The sequence below is a fragment of the Myotis nattereri genome (genome assembly GCF_964212035.1).
Source record: "Myotis nattereri genome assembly, chromosome: 2".
Classification (NCBI taxonomy): domain Eukaryota; kingdom Metazoa; phylum Chordata; class Mammalia; order Chiroptera; family Vespertilionidae; genus Myotis; species Myotis nattereri.
The window spans coordinates 81,832,456-81,849,969 of NC_138076.1; the positions used below are offsets into that span (position 1 = coordinate 81,832,456).

The window sequence follows — 17,514 nt, forward strand, 5'->3', positions numbered from 1 at the left end:
TGGGTCAGTGATGTATCTCAGAGATCAATGGCATAAAGTGATAATGTACATAACTGGAGAAGAAAAAAAGATAATGTGGGAAAGGATAACCAAATATCCAATTATTGAACTAAATTAAAATTAAATTTGACTATTTATAACAATAGTAACATATCCCCATTTTAAATGTTTGTTGAAATTTATCTAGAAAATTTATATGGGACAGTCCAATTTTTTTCTTCCTTGTCCTATCCTAGTAGCCTACTAAGAAATTCTCTCCCAAAGTCAGGAAGACAGGAACCATAATAATTCAGTGTTCTGCAGTTAGTGAATATCACAAATCTAAAGCATGAAAATGTTAAAAAAAAAATGTAGTTAATGCAAGCCATCCTTTTTCTGCATTCCATATAAAGATAAAGCAGATTATTTTTTGTAAATGACCAGTAATTGCCAATATTAATGAGTGAACTTATTAGTTAGCAACCAATTACAAATGGGTTAGGATACAAGACAGAATTATTGAAATGGACCCTGACATTTCAAACCTATGTTATAGCCAACTAAGAGATTCCTTGATAGGAGAATTCAAAGAAGTAGATTATCCCATTCTTTGAAGATAGAGGGAAAGTTCTGGGAAATCATCAAGGTATAGGTGATGACAGAAATCAGGAGAATAGATGAAGAATTTAAGATTAAGAGAAAAAAAAAGAAAGAAAAGGCTTCCAGGATTGAACCTTAAAAATAAATACTAAGTGAAAAAATGTACATTTCAAAGAAACAAAAGATTAACCAAGAATGCTGAGATCAAAAAATTGAGAACTGAAAATGGGAGTCTAGAAAGAAAGTGAGACCAATTAATGATAGTTAAGCTAAGAGAGTAGAAAATAAGGATAAAGTTACAAGGTTCTTACTCAAAATGAAGTTTTAACTTTCTGGAGGCTTACAAATTTTCACTATGTATAATGAGGAAAGAGAAGCAGTATTTTAGGACAGTGGCCTAAACTACTTCAAATTCCCTTCTTTATAATAAATCTAGATCAGATATATTTTATAACTTTTTAAAAAATCTTTAAAATATATTTTTATTTATTTCATAGAGGAAGGGAGGATAGAGAGAGGTAGAAACATCAATGATGAGTCCTAGCTGGTTTGGCTCAGGGCATAGAGCGTCAGCCTGCAGACTGAAGGGTCTTGGGTTTGATTCCAGTCAAGGGCACATTCCTGGGTTGTGGGCTCAATCCTCAGTAGGGGCTGTGCGGGAGATATCCGGTCAATGATTCTCTCTCATCATTGATGTTTCTATCTCTCTCTCTCCCTTCCTTCCTTTCTGAAATCAATAAAAAAAAAAAAAAAAAAGAAAAGAAAAAAAACCAAATCATCAATGATGAGAGAGAATCATTGATAGACTGCCTCCTGCATGCCCCACACTGAGGATCGAGCCCACAACCTGGGCATGTGCCCTGACCGGGAATAGAACCATGACCTCCTGGTTCATAGGTCGACACTCAACCACTGAGCTATGACGACCGGACTATATTTTAAAATTTTAAAAAACCTCGCCAATAAACAAACTATATATAATGTATCCTTTAAAATACAAGAAAAACTAGTACTAAATTTAAAACAAAAAAATAAATTTCTATTATAGTAGTGTCATTCCTAAGGGAAAAAAAAGTTATTCTTAATTGGCAAAAATGTTTCTGTATTTAGAATCATGGGCTTCTACTTATAACTCTAAGACCTATAGATTATTTACAGACACAGAAACTAAGACAGAAAGGCTAAACCTGTTGAAGATTATAAAGCCACTAGGTGGCAGAGACTTACTAGAACTAAGATTCTTATCTCTGGTGTAGTGCTGTATTCTTCCCTGACATCACGTCTGCAGCAATATCCTACCGATCACTTAGGACTAATGGTATTGAGAAAATTTAACATAGAGAATGAAAAATTCACTAATAGTTTCCCTAAGGGGAAAATTTTAGAAATTCATACAATCAAGAACGTAATTGTACCTTTACCTTCAGTGTTCAAGAACAAAGAAATGTAACCTGTACTCCAAACGGGCAAAAAGGACTAGTGAACACTCTGACATTCCCCTCTCCCCCCATGCTTAAATAGCTATAACAACAGGTTTGGGCATACTCTGGTATCACTCCACCATTTTCCTTATGAACAACCCTAAACTTCATTATTAAATGACTAGAAGAGGCTAAATTCTCACTCTCTCAGAGGCTGAAATGATGGCAAATTTACCTTCCATTCATCTTATCCTCAGCTATGAAGGCAGAGTAGTGCCTTTTCATAAAATGTTACTAAATAGGTACATATTAATTTACTCTCTTAGCAGCTACCCTAAACCGCTGAAACCAAAGTAACCACTGGATATGAAAAAGTTTTCTAATAAAGAAAAAATAAATAAATCCTACAAAACCAAACTAAACCACCAGTGCTATAATTTCAGGAATCCTGGTAAGGCAAAAGCAGCACGAAGTGAAGTTGGGCTTCCTTAAATCACTCTGTTCTCATCTTCACAGATTGGCTTTCAGTACAGTTAAATTTGCAGCATGTTAAACTCAGGTGTCTGTGTTTTATACAGGAATTTGGAAGATAAGGATCAAAATCCCAGTGCAATTACAAAGACTTCTCATAAAAAGAACCAAATGGGAATTCCCTGTGATAAATAATTTCTCATTAAAAACTTAAGAAAAAGGTAAATAAGCCAAACTTCTTCACAGAAAAAACTGTATTTACAATTCAATTCAAAAGCAGTTTTAAAGCAAACAATATAACACTGAAGTTGAAAAATCTATGCTCACCCAAAGTTGCCAAGTCTGATAAATTATTAACAGAACACTGCATCAAAAATAAGGCAATAACCCAAGATACCCAATGGACAATTTCTCCATTCCCACAACTAGATAGAACTAATCTATCTAGTAGCAAATGATACCTCACTCCATCTCAGCATGTCTAAAATCCTCAAGGATAGAGTGATAAAATATGACCTATATTCTTCATTAGACTCTTTGAACACCTGAAGGAAAATAATTTCTAAAGCACAGAGAGGTAAAGAGGTATAATCTTTGAAAAAGATACTCAGTGTTCAAAATTCAAGAATGCAATATTAATAATACACAATGGGCATTAGGTGAATATATGCAATACAGTAATAGCAAATTAATTTATTTAGTACTTTTTCCATTCCATATCATCAGGAGGATTGATTTCAACTTTTCTTTTACCTACATCAGACCAGTTGGTACTCAAAACTGTACCACCAGACTCCATCTGCAATAAGAAATAAAAATAGATTAATTCTTAGACCATATAATCAAAATATTTCTTCTAAAAATCTTTGAATATAGAGTCCCAAATATTAGCAATATTTGGCTCAATAAAAACTCAAGACAATATTTTGATTTAATCTTAAGCTTTCCAGAGAAGTTACCATGTTTGTAAAATCTGAAAAGTCTAGAGTACGTAGGTGGGAGCATCATGTTCACATATAAAGCACCATGTCTCCCTTTCCTAATCAGCATAGAGCTGTATGTGGAAAAACTACCTTCAGATGAAAATAAAATTGGCTCCCATACAAAATGATGATGCAATTTCTTTTGCAAGGACAGTAAAGACCAGGCAAAATAAACTCTTTCTACAATAGTTGGACAAAACTTTAAGAGCCCTTTCTTAATGCTCTCTCTGTACCAAATATATGCATGTGCTGAAAAAATTTTTTTAAATGAAGGTGCACACACAGGTATATAGTGTTTCAGTAAAGAACTGGTTATCTATTTAGCATCTACTGAATATACTACCCATTAACCCTTGCACACTCATAAATACCTTAAAATTTTTTCTGCACATTTGTTATCTAATGCAATACAAATTCATTTACTTGGATCACAACAAAGAACAGTATGAATTACCAAAAACTAAACATTTAAAATTGATCAGCTGTGTTATTGACAAATGTGTGAAGTTACATACCCTACTATTACACTGAAACCTCACTGTAGCTGCTGCCCCACTCTCTGCCAAGCTCCCTTTACATGGGATGCTCTTTTTCATCCCAGTTCTTTATCTGTTTTTAGTTATGCTCCAAACACATCATGTCACCACATCTCCATTGCCTTCTTTGACCCTTATCAGAACTCTACACTTGCAAAATTTGTCTTCTGTATGAGCATAATTACCAAAAATAAAACATGTATCACACTGCACTGCTATAACTTTGTGTCTGCCTTCTTATATCTGTTTCCCACCCTTGGCTCCAACTAAAGCTCCTAAAAAACAAGGAGTATATTTTAGTAATACTTATATTCTAGACCTAAGCACAAGGGCCTGGCACCTAGTAGGCTTCAAATAAAATACTGAATAAAACTGGGCAAGTCTACATAATAAACTACTCTTAAGAGGACTGAAGGAAGCATATTTAGTTTATAATATGATCATATTCATTGATATTTATTTACCCTCTCTTTTTATGGATTGTAGTACAATTTAGCATTTTCCTCTGGTTATATTGTACATCAAGCATGTCAAACTTGTGGCCTGTGGGCCGCATGCGGCCCACAACGAATATTTTTGTAGCCCAGCCAATATAACAGTATGTAAGAAACGTTTTAATAAAAACTGCGTGACTTAATTTTTACAATATCCTGTTATTGTAATTACAATATACAATTAAAATTAATAATTATTAATAACAAGCTACAACATTCGCTAATGACTGATTACTATAATCATGTTGCATTCATTTCCCTTACGTGCCTTACGCACAGGCGCACCGTTTCTCCACTAATACTAGCAGCAAATATTTTAGCAGCCAACTGCCACGCCATTAGTCTCGGACTGACTTGTTTGGTGTGAGCAACAGGAAATATTTCTCTTCAGAGAACAAGAAAAATAGGTTTATTTGCGTTATGATTATTAACTTGTGCAGTCATCCAGTGTCTGGTAAGTTAATGTTCAAGAAAAAATATTAATTTTTACTAAAATATTCTATCATTTTATGTTAATGATTACTCTTCTATTTCAGCCCTTTGTATTCAGCATGTCTTTATCAAAATAAACCTACGTTTCTATGCAAATTGAAGTTTTTGTTTTTTTGCAGCCCACATAAACTTAAACCTTGCTTATTTGGCCCGTGTTAGCCTTTGACTTTGACATGCTTGTTGTAAATGATGGTCTTTTTGTCCCAACTAGGCTGGAAGATCATACATGATAGACCCTATTTTGTTTCTTTTGTATTCCCACAAGGAAAGAAGCAACCCTAAGTATGTTCCAGGGCAATGCTACCAAACCGATGGCTTGTTTAATGGATGTACATGGTTCACTACAATTAGCAAAGTTTCTGTATGAAAATGGGCGTGGCTCCTGTAATCTATTTTAGAAATTTCACACATTGCTTGTCTGGCATGCTCTTGAAAGTCAAACTGAGACTGACTTCTTCTTCTTGGGGACATGGAGTAAATGTGCTCTTTCCTATTGTTCCCATTAAGTACAACTAAGAACCTGGGAGGGAGGGAGGGAGGGAGGGAGGGAGGGAAACAAATATAAGAAGACTCTAACACAGCGGTTCTCAACCTGTGGGTCGCGACCCTTTTGGGGGTCGAACAACCCTTTCACAGGGGTCGCCTAAGACCATCGGAAAACACATATATAATTACATATTATTTTTGTGATTAATCACTATGCTTTAATTATATTCAATTTGTAACAATGAAAATACATCCTGCATATCAGATATTTACATTATGATTCATAACAGTAGCAAATTACAGTTATAAAGTAGCAACGAAACAGAGCCAAGTTTAAAAAATTTGGCTCTCTAAAGAAATTTCAATTGTTGTACTGTTGATATTTGGCTCTGTTGACTAATGAGTTTGCCGACCACTGTCCTAGGGCAATGGAAACTAAAAAGGAAATAAAGAAATGGGACTACATCAAAATAAAAAGCTCTGCAAAGCAAAAGAAACCATCAACAAAGCAACAAGAAAGCCCACTGCATGGGAAAACATATTTGCCAATGTTATCTCTGATAAGGGTTTAATGTCCAACATTTACAGGGAACTCATACAACTTAACAAAATTTTGAAAGATAAATAACCTAATCAAAAAATGGGCAACGGACCTAAATAGATACTTTTTAAAAAATATATATTTTATTGGTTTTTCTACAGAGAGGAAGGGAGAGGGATAGAGAGTTAGAAACATCGATCAGCTGCCCCCTGCACACTCCCCACTGGGCATGTGCCCGCAACCAAGGTACATGCCCTTGACCAGAATTGAACCTGGGACCCTTCAGTCTGCAGGCTGACGCTCTATCCACTGAGCCAAACCGGTTAGGGCTAAATAGACACTTTTTGAAAGAGGACATAAGGAAGGCCAAGAGACATATGAAAACATGCTCAAAGTCACTAATCATCTGAGTGATGCAAATCAAAACGACAATGAGGTACCATCTCACACCTGTCAGAATGGCTGTCATCAACCAATCAACAAATTACAAGTGCTGGTGAGGATGTGGAGAAAAAGGAACCCTCGTGCACTGCTGAAGGGAATGCAGACTGGTGCAGCCACTGTGGAAAACAGTATGGAGTTTCCTCAAACTAAAAATAGAACTCCCATTTAACCCAGTGATCCCACTTCTAGGAATATATCCCAAGAAATCAGAAACACCAATCACAAAGGATGTATGCACCCCTATGTTCATAGCAGCACAATTTACAATAGCCAAGATTTGGAAACAGCCTAAGTGCCCATCAGCAGATGAGTGGATTAAAAACTGTAGTACATCTACACAATGGCATACTACGCTGCTGTAAAAAAGAAAGAACTCTAACCATCTGCAACAGCATGGATGGAACTGGAGAGCATTATGCTAAGCAAAATAAGTCAGTCCGAGTAAGATAAATATCACATGATCTCACTCATTTGTGGAATATAATAAACAACATAAACTGAATGAACAAAAACAGATCCAGAGACAGCGAAGCATCGATCGGATGCTCAAACCTCAGAGGGAAGACAGGGGAGAGTGGCGGTAAGGGGGAGAGATCAACCAAAGGACTTGTATGAATGCATGTAAGCATAACCAATAGACACAAGACACGAGGGGGGGTGGGGGAGAGAATGTGCCAGGGGATAGGGGAGGCCGGGGGAAGGTCAATGGGAGAAAAAAGGAAACATATGTATTACTATTTGTAATACTTTAATCAATAAAATAAATTTTAGAAAAGACAAAATCAGCAATGATATAGAGGAATTCAACAAAAATAACAACCAAAAGAATCTAATTGATATTTATAGAACACTACACTCAATAACAACAGAATACATTCTTTTCAAGTGGAAGTTTAGTTAAGATAGACCAAATCCTGGGCAATAAAACAAACATCAACAAATTTAAAAGTATGTAATTCATATGGCACACATTCTCACACCACAATGAAATAATTAGAAGTCAGTAATAGAAAAACAACAGGAAATTCTCCAATCAATGGAAACTAAAAAACATACCTCTAAACAATCTATGAGACAAGTCTCAACTGAAAGCAAAATACATCCTGAACTGAATCAAAATGAAAATATAACAATCAAAAACTGTGGGTGTCAGCTCAAACCCTGCTTAGAAATCCTATATAATAAAAGGCTAATATGCAAATTGACCTCCCCACCGGGAGTTCCACTGGAGTTCGACCAGGGGGCGGGGCTAGCTGGCCAACCACCTCCAGCCCCCCACCCCCCGATCGGGGACAGGGCTGGCCAGCCAACCTCCTACATCCTCCCACCCCCCCCACCCCCCACTGGCCCAGATGATCAGCCCCAATCAGGGTGTGCCAGCCGGACCCCACCCATGCACAAATTCATGCACCGGGCCTCTAGAGTTTATTATATAAACCCACACAACAAACAGAAAAGAGAAAAGAGTCAAACCAACAATCTAAGCTCACATATGAAGAACCCAGGGAAAAAAAGGGGGTAGGGGCAAAATAAACCCAAAGCAAGCAGGAGGAAGAAAATAACAAAGAATAGAGATTAATAAAATTTAGAAAAAATAGCAAACAAGTTTTTAAACATCAACAAAGAGCTGATTCTTTGAAAAAAAAATCAACAAAGTTGACAAACCTCTAGCAAGACTGATAAAGGGGGAGAGAGAGAGAGAGAGAGAGAGAGAGAGAGAGAGAGAGAAAGAGAAAGGACACAAATTACCATTATAGGAATGAAATAGAATATCACCACAGAGATCCTGCAGACATCAAAAGGGTAACAAGGGAATACTACCAATACTAAAAACTTACACAAAATAGACCAATTCCTCAAAAACACAAACTACCACAAGTCACTCAATATGAAACAGATAATTGAATAGTCCTATATGCTATTAGGATATTTAAAATAATAAGTTTTAAAAAAATGTTTTTATTGATTTCAGAGAAAGGAAGGGAGAGGGAGAGAGGGATGAAACATCAATGATGAGAGAGAATCACTGATTGGCTGCCTCTTGCATGCCCCCACTGGGGATTGAGCCTGCAACCCGGGCATGTGCCCTGGCGGAGAAAAGAGCCGTGACCTCCTGGTTCATGGGCAATGCACAACCACTGAACCACACTGGCTGGGCTAAAATAACAATTTTAAATCCCCTCAAAAGAAATGAACAGGCTCAGATGATTTCACTGGTTTAAAGATGTTTAAAGAATAATGAACCCCAATTCTACCCAAGCTCTTCCAAAAAAAAGTAGGAGATAAAGCACTTCCCAATCCTCTTATAAAGTTAGTATTACCCTGACACCAAAACCAGACAAAGTACAAAAAAAAGAGAGACTACTACAGACCAATTCCCTCATGAATACAGACAAAAATTCTTAATAAAGTATTTGAAAATAGAATTGAGCAATATATAACAAGAATTCTACACTATGACAAAGTGGGGTTTATTCCAGGGTTGCAAGGCTGGTTCAACAATAGAAATCAATCATCTTAATCATGTAAAGCTAAAAAAAAAATCACATTATTATATTGATCAATGCAGAAAAGCATTCAACAAGTCAATTTGTTCATGATATAAAAGCTCAGTAAAAAATAGGAATAGAGCAGAACTTCACCTTGGTTGAGCATCTACAAAATACGTACAACATACTTAATAGTGAAAGAATGAAGATGGGGATGTCCACTCTTATTCAACACAGTGCTAGAAGTTCCAGCCAGTGCAATATATCAAGAAAAGAAGATAAAAGGAAAAAATAAAACAGTCCATATTTGAAAACAATATGATATAGAAAACAGAAGGAATCTATTCTTCTTAGATCAAAAGAAATCTACAAAAAAAATCTCCTAAAACTACTAAGTTCAACAAATTCACAGAATGTAAAGCAAACATTTTTAAAAAACACAACTGTATTTCTAGATATGAACAACAAACCAATATCAAATATAATACTATTTATAATCACTCAAAAAAAAAGAATTAAATACTTAGGCACATCTACCAAAACATGTACTGGATTTATATGCTGAAAACTGTACAATGCTGATGAAAGGAATCAGAGAAAAGCTAAATAAATGGGTTGGAAAATTCAACACAGTAAAGATGTCAATCTCTCCAAATTGATATACAGTTCAATGCAATTCCTAACAGGATTTCTTGTACATATAGACAAAGTATTCTAAAATGTATATGGAAAGGCAAAGGAACTAGGATAAAACAATTTAAAAATGAAGAATAAAGTAGGAGGAATAAATCTGCCCAATTTCAAGACTTATATAGTTATAGTAATCAAGGCTGTGGTATTAACAAAGGGAGAGACATGTAGATCAATGGAACAGAGAACCCAGAAATAGACTCCCACAAAATGCTCAACTGATTTTTGAGAAAGGTGAAAAGAAATTTAATGGAGGAAAGACAATCTTTTTAACAAGTAGAGTAATAGAATATAAACAGGCTAAACCAACCAAACAAACAAAAACCCTTAACCATTGTCTCACACTTTAAGTCAAAATGGATATGGAGTTAAATGTAATACGTAAAACTACAAAACTTTGATTTTTTTAAAATGTGGGAAAAATATCTTTGAGATCCAAGACTAAGAAATACTAGATTTGACACCAAAAGTATGATCCACAAAGGAAAAAACTAATAAACTTCATCAAATGAAATACTCTGGCTTTGCAAAGAACATTAAAAAAGTGGCCCAGACAACCTGACTCAGTGGTTGAACATCAACCTATGAACCAGGAGGTCACGGTTCAATTCCCAGTCAAGGCACATGACCTGGTTGCCTGCTAATCTCCAGTGTGGGGCATGCAGGAGGCGGCCAATCATTGACCCTCTCATCATTGATGTTTCTATCTCTCTCTCTCTCCCTCCCGTCCTCTCTGAAATCAATAAAAAAATATATTTTTTTAAAAAAATGAAAAGACAAGCTACAGGCTGTGAGAAATATCTGCGAATTACATATCTGACAAAGACTTGCCAGATTAGTGGTTGTCAAGGGTTAAGAAGGGGTAGGAGTGGGAGCAAAGTGAGTATGGCTATAAAATGATAAGGAGGGATCCTGTGGCAATTGAAATGTTCTGTACTTTAACTGTCAATATCCTGGTTGTAATGTTGTACTACAATTTTGTAAAATGTTTCAATTGAGGGAGACTAAAGGATATAAGGAGTATTCCTCATTTCTTACAACTCATGTGAATCTACAACTATTTCAAAATAAAGTCTAATTAAAACAAAAATTTTTTAAGTCAACAGTGAAAAGCACAATCATGACTAGTTACCACATAGTAATTTATGTGGAGTATCTAAACCTCAAACACACTGATTAACTAAATATTAGTTATTAAATGTTAATTTTAACATTTACTGTAATATAAATGCCTTAAAAGAAGAGAGTTACAGCCCTGGCCAAGTAACTCAGTTGGTTGGAGGCATCATCCCCTACACCAAAAGACTATGGATTCCATTCCAGGGCACCTACGGGAGGCGATGGATTGATGTTTCTCTCTCACATCAATGTTTCTTCCTTCTCTCTCTTCCCCTAAACCCCCTTCCCTCTCTCTCTAGAAAAAAAATCAATAAACATATCCTCAGTGAGGATTAAAAAAAAGTGTGTTACATTTTCAATGCTACTGGTAAAAATCAAATGATTACATCTTCAAGCAAAAAGTCTACATAATTCTACAGTGATGACTTGTCATTGAGATCTCAGAACTTGAGGCTTAATACAGACAACATTTATGCTGCCCTGGCAAAATCTGAATTTTCTTAATCAATAGAGAAATTATTGAAAAACCAATGAATAATAATATGTACTTTCACTTGCCAACACTGTTCTGGAAGTTTCCCTTCTGTATTTTTCATCTCTGACATTGAGACTATCCAGTGGTTCTCAACCTTCCTAATGCCGCCACCCTTTAATACAGTTCCTCATGTTGTGGTGACCCCAACCATAAAATTATTTTCGTTGCTACTTCATAACTGTAATTTTGCTACTGTTATGAATCGTAATGTAAATATCAGATATGCAGGATGTATTTTCATCGTTCGCGACCCACAGGATGAGAACTACTGTAAGGTAAACAATGGAAGCTCATTCAGCTATTCTGATAAATGTAACTAGAATAACTCTGTATCACCCACTATAACCTTGATATTTCTTAAGCCTTTCCAGTTCTATCTCAATGATAAAAAATATTTGGTGTAAACCACTTGTTTCTTATCTCCTCCACCAGTTCCGACTTCGTCAGTAATTATTCTAAGTTTAGAGCAAGAAGAAATGTCCAGACAAAGCTTACTCAAAAAGATCTCCCAACTATAATACATGCAATTTGGACTCAAATTTTGATCTTATTCTTTTAAAATTTCTGAAATATACTACCACAATATATATTTTTAAAGTTTATATTCTTACAAATGATTTGTTCATGGCACGTTTCACTTCATCAGAACCATCTGAATAGATCTGCTGAAATAATTTGTTTAAAGCTGCATCTCCCTCCAACTTCTCATTCTTTTCTTCTTCCTTGATTTCTCCAACCAATTTATCCCAATTTCTTGTATAAAGAGATGATGATGGATATAGGTTCTTTACATCTACAGAGTAAAAAGAAGTGATTAATTAACATGTGTTGATTATGCCAAGAATATGTAAACTTTGTTACCATGGGGTAAAGAACACCTTAGCAAATAATAGGTGATTGAATTTCACTGTACTTCATGTTTGAAATAAGTATCTTTCTGATAGACATCAATAATTAAATTTACACTTCTAAAAACTAAATCAACATAATGTAAAATATAGCAATCTCTTTTGAACAAATTAGTTCCATAAAATGTAAACTTTTGATACATTATGCAAAATTAGATGAAAAACAGATTCTTCAAGTTAATAATAGGGGAAACTAAGTGAAAAGTATATAGAAACTTTTTTATATTTACAGAAAAGTTGCAAAGATAGTACAATTATAAAATTAATGTGTTTTTTAAGTTGCTTCATTCAGAAATTTCTCTTATAGACAAGATTTTAATGTTAAAAATGTGACCTTTCCTAAGATACTTACATTTCTTCCAGAGTAGAAAGAAACTGCAAATGTAAATAATTATCCATCCTATTCGGCAGTGAGTTAATTCATCCATTCTCTCCCCACATTAAAAATATCAGAATACTTCAATAGGAGATAATAAGAATCAGGTCCATAATATTGAAAAATACTATATGGGATGACCTAGAGTTCAATGCCCACACTATGTACACATAGCAAATAACAGTATTTATAGGGCACCCTGGGATAAATGGAGGCTGCTTGCAGGCAGACAGATACCAGCCCAGGGACTCAGGGCACTGTCAAGGCTGCCCCCAAGACCAAAGGAATCAAGATCTTGGCACACAAATAATTTAAAAGTAACTAACCTACCCAGTAGCTATAAGAGCAGTTCTGTTCACTATCCAATAGAAATATAATGCAAGCCACATATGTGAGCCACATATATAATTAAAAAATTTCTAGTAGCCACCTTAGTAGAAAGAATCAGGTGAAATGCATTTAAATAATATATTTATTTAACCTAATATACACAAAATAGTATCATTTCAACATAAAATAAAAACATTACGGCATTTATTTCTTTTTTTCATACTAAGTCTTCAAAATTTAGTATGTATGTTCCACTGAGAGCACATCTCAAATCAGGCTAGTCATATTTCAAGTGCTCAATAGGTACATGTGGCTATCAGCTACTATACTGGACAATGCAACACAGAGATTTAAAAAAACTGATTCAAAGATTTCCTATCAATATATTAGAACACATTAATACTAATCTAAATGTCCTTCTTCCACTACTGCCTCTCTACATCCCCTTCCTCAAAGTAAATGAGAAAACTACTAATTGTTCATTCTGTTTTTCCATCCTTTCTCTTCACTGGTAAACCAACTTTCTCCCTGCCTATCCTTGCCTCAAAACAAAACAAAACTACAACACACCACACAGTTTTATTCAGGGCAAGCATACTATTTTTCACATACTACCAACCTTCCTCTACTAGTAATCTCCTCTATCTCTGTACATTATCACTAGTAGCCAAAGAAAAATTTTAACTTGCCATGAAAATTAAGAGCCTAGGAAACATGGATTAAATTCATCCTAATGAGACTTCCCAGAAAGATGGGAACACAGGTTCGAATTTCCACTGCCCAGATAGGTTAAGCAATGTGCCCTTATCTGCAGTCTGCAGCTTGCAGTACACAGGTATCTGACAAGCATATTACTTCCTTACAAAAATATAACAGGACAGGAGGAATAGCATCTTTATGAATATGCAAAGCATTTAGTTTAGAAAAGTTTGTAAAATTAAAAAAAACCTTTATAGTTGATCTCAGAAAAATTTTAACACCTGTAGGTAGTAGATGAATTACTGAGAGTAACCTGACTTCCTTGCTCATCCTGTATAATAAAAGGCTAATATGCAAATGACCAATCACTATGATGTGCACTGACCAACACAGGAGCTGTCCCCTGGTGGTCAGTGCGCTCCCACAGGGGGAGGGCCGCTCAGCCAGAAGCCAGGCTCACAGCTGGCGGGCATAGCAGTGGTGGCAGGAGCCTCTCCCGCTTCCACGGCAGTGCTATGGACGTCCGACTGACAGCATCCCCCGAGGGCTCCCAGATTGCGAGAGGGCGCAGGCTGGGCTGAGGGACACCCTCCCGAGTGCACAAATTTCATGCACCAGGCCTCTAGTTCACTATAATATCAAATAACTGCAAAGATACTCATGTCAGCAGAGACTTTTCATTGTTAGAAAATGCAAAAACAACCAGTAAAACAGGTTAACAGAAGAACCAGACCCAGACTCTGAAGACCTGGCTTTAGTCCTAGACCAGTGAGGGCGAACCTATGACACACGTGTCAGAGGTGACACACAAACTCATTTTTTTGGTTGATTTTTCTTTGTTAAATGGCATTTAAATATATAAAATAAATATCAAAAATATACATCTTTGTTTTACTATGGTTGCAAATATCAAAAACTTCTATATGTGACATGGCACCAGAGTTAAGTTAGGGTTTTTCAAAATGCTGACACGCCGAGCTCAAAAGGTTCGCCATCACTGTCCTAGACAATAAAAAACGCTAGGTGATCTTAAAACAAGCTGCTTAACCTTTCTGAGCCAGTAAACTAGGAGAAACAATACTAGGCTGCCTACTATATAGGGCCATTGTTAGAATTAAATGAGATACTACATTTAAAGTGTTTCATTTAAAGTGTTTCTTTGAGCTATATATAAACTTCAGCCCCAAAATCTATGGGAGTCAGCTCTAAAAGAAGCACATAATATTTTACTATGTATTTCAAATAAAGTGGGATGCAGAAGCTTAGTTAAATAGCTTAAATACCAACTTGAAATTCCATTCTTAATTATCCAGCCCCAAATTTCATTCTTAAAAATTATCTATTGGTGTCAGTTTCCTAATTTTACTAATTATTCTATAGCTTAGTTACAATATTAACATCCAGGAAGGCTAGGTGAAGGGTACATAGAAACTCTATTTCTGCAACTTATGAATTATGAGAATTATTATAATTATGAGAATTATTTCAAAATAAAAAATAATAAAAATGCATGATCTGTTTTCTAAAAAGTTCCACAGGGAAATATGTTTTCTGCTACAGAAGAAAGCAGTGAAATATCTAAAAGTAACTGAAACAGCCCGGCCGGCATGGCTCAGTGGTTGAGCATCAACCTACAAACCAGGAGGACACAGTTCGATTCTCTGTCAGTACACATGACCGGGTTGCAATCCCCAGTGTGGGCTGTGCAGGAGGCAGCCGATCAGTGATTCTCTCTCATCACTGATGTTTCTATCTATCTCTCCCCGTCCCTTCCTCTCTGAAATCAATAAAAATATATTATATATAAATTCATTATATTAGACAATATAGTGCAAGGAATACTTTATTCAGTGAATCTCTGAAATTCCAGGAAATTAGAGTTGACAATATCAGCACAGAAAGGAATAAATAAGAAGGGAGAGGAAAGAGGAAAAAATATATCAGTAAATTACTAATCCACTTAAAACTAAAAAAGCACAAATAGGAAAGGCCAACACACACACACACAAACAACAACCTCCAATTGATATCATAAACTGCAAGGTAAACAATAAATTCAAATTTTCTCTAGGCTTTTGCTGCCATTCATTTGTACTCTTAAGAGTTTAAGAAGTCAGATCCTTCATAAGACGAGCCAATTTGTATTCATTATAGAGCAACCTTATGATACTTGATGTGTCTTATATTGGGAACATAAATAATGAAAACAAAAAGAAAGCTCATTACTATTTAATTTCAACTATATAACACAATTTGAATGTAAAGCTCATCAAGGCCAGAAAACAAACCTGCTACGAACTGTTTTGGCTTAGGCTCTTCTTCTCCCTCGAGCTTTTCCCATCTTACAGCCTCTGACTTTTTCATTTTAATTTCAATCTGCAGAAAACACCAAATAAAATCCATCATTCAATGTAAAATAGACACAAAAAATGCAATTCTCTTAAGTCATCAAAGTTTTATAAGAATTAATAGTGTCCTTGAGATAGTTTCCTTAAATTATACAAGGTTAAATTAGAAGAATTTTGAAACATTTGTTTTTACTTAAAAGCCCTTCAAAAACATACACATTATAAACTACAATTAAGAAGAATCTTGAAATCCCTATGCTTTTTTTCTTCTAAAGCAATGTTCTCAACCAGGAGTCATACTGACCCCCCAGGGACATTTGGCAATGTAAGAGACACTGTTGGTCTTCACAACTGGATGAGGACAAGGAGTACTACTGACATCTAGTGAGGAGAGAGTAGGGCAGGCTAAACCATACAAGGCAATATCCATAAAACAATTATCCAGCACAAAATAGAACAGTGTCAACCACCAAGAAACCCTGTCCTAAACGAATTAGTACATTTACATATACATTAACCTGTTTTAGAGTGGAGAAAATTCATCCCACTGTATAAAAAATAATACAATAGCAACATTTTCACAATCCTTCATGCAATACTTATTAAATACCCACTATGAGCAAGGTATAGTCTTCAGGGATATGAGACTTTTTTAAATATTTAAGACATGTTCTTGACCTTCTATGAAAGTTACTAAAGAGGCAAATAAATGTTCTAAAAGCTCAGGAGACATCACACCTATATATGAACAGGTAAGATTTCAGGGTACCTTTGAAGAGCTGTGAGAGGAAGGAGTACCTCCTATAGTGGACAGGGTAGGTCTCCAGAAGCAAAGGAAATAGCCTAAAACTGGAGCCATGAGGTGTGAAGGGGCACAGTGTATCAGGGAGTAGGGAGAAACCCAATTTGCCTCAAGACCAAGATTTATGTTAGAGCAGTGAAAAATATAGATGGGGGAAAAAAGGTATAAAGCAGGTTATAAACAGCTCCTGAAAGCTAAAGTCACTTATTAAAATAAAATGTCAACATTATTCTAAAAGCATATTTTACTCTCTAATCAAGGCTTGTCCCTAAAATCTACCCTTACCCTAACATACACTCACATACAACTTGTGTCTACCCTTTTTTCCTTATTCAAATAATGCCCTCACCCCCATTTTTAGCCTAGCAAAAACCAGGATTTATAGTGATGGTAAACAGTAATATTTATTATGCAAATAGCTTAAGAATCAAATTAGATTAAAATAACAATAATAATAATAAAAGAATCAAATTAGAGCCATGGGAGGTTTGGATCAGTGGTTAAAGTGTTGGCTGAGGTTGCAGGCTTGATCCCCAGCCCAGTTGGGGGTACATGTGGGAGGCAATCAATCCATGTGTCTCTCTCGCATTGATGTTTCTCTCTCTCTCTCTCTAAAAACCAGTGGGGTGGGGGGTGGGGGAATCCTCGGATGAAGAGTAACAACAACAAAAAAGAATCAAATTAGAATTTTATATCCTAACATTTTTTTCCTAAGAAAAAGATTACTTTTATTAATAGAAAAAACTTGCCCAGCTGGTATGGCTCAATGCT

General features: G+C 35.5%; 1 protein-coding gene across 1 annotated transcript in view; it reads right to left on the reverse strand.

The window, feature by feature from the left end:
* Positions 1–1,492: 1,492 nt before the first annotated feature.
* Positions 1,493–17,514, reverse strand: part of SUGT1 (SGT1 homolog, MIS12 kinetochore complex assembly cochaperone) — a 63,232-nt gene continuing 47,210 nt past the window's right edge. Inside the window, exons 11-13 of the mRNA XM_081082538.1 lie at positions 15,882–15,969; positions 11,892–12,073; positions 1,493–3,270 (exon numbers count right to left, since the gene is read on the reverse strand). Coding sequence (XP_080938664.1) covers positions 3,169–3,270; positions 11,892–12,073; positions 15,882–15,969 — 372 coding nt within the window. The 3' untranslated portion in view covers positions 1,493–3,168. The remainder of the gene's footprint in view (positions 3,271–11,891; positions 12,074–15,881; positions 15,970–17,514) is intronic.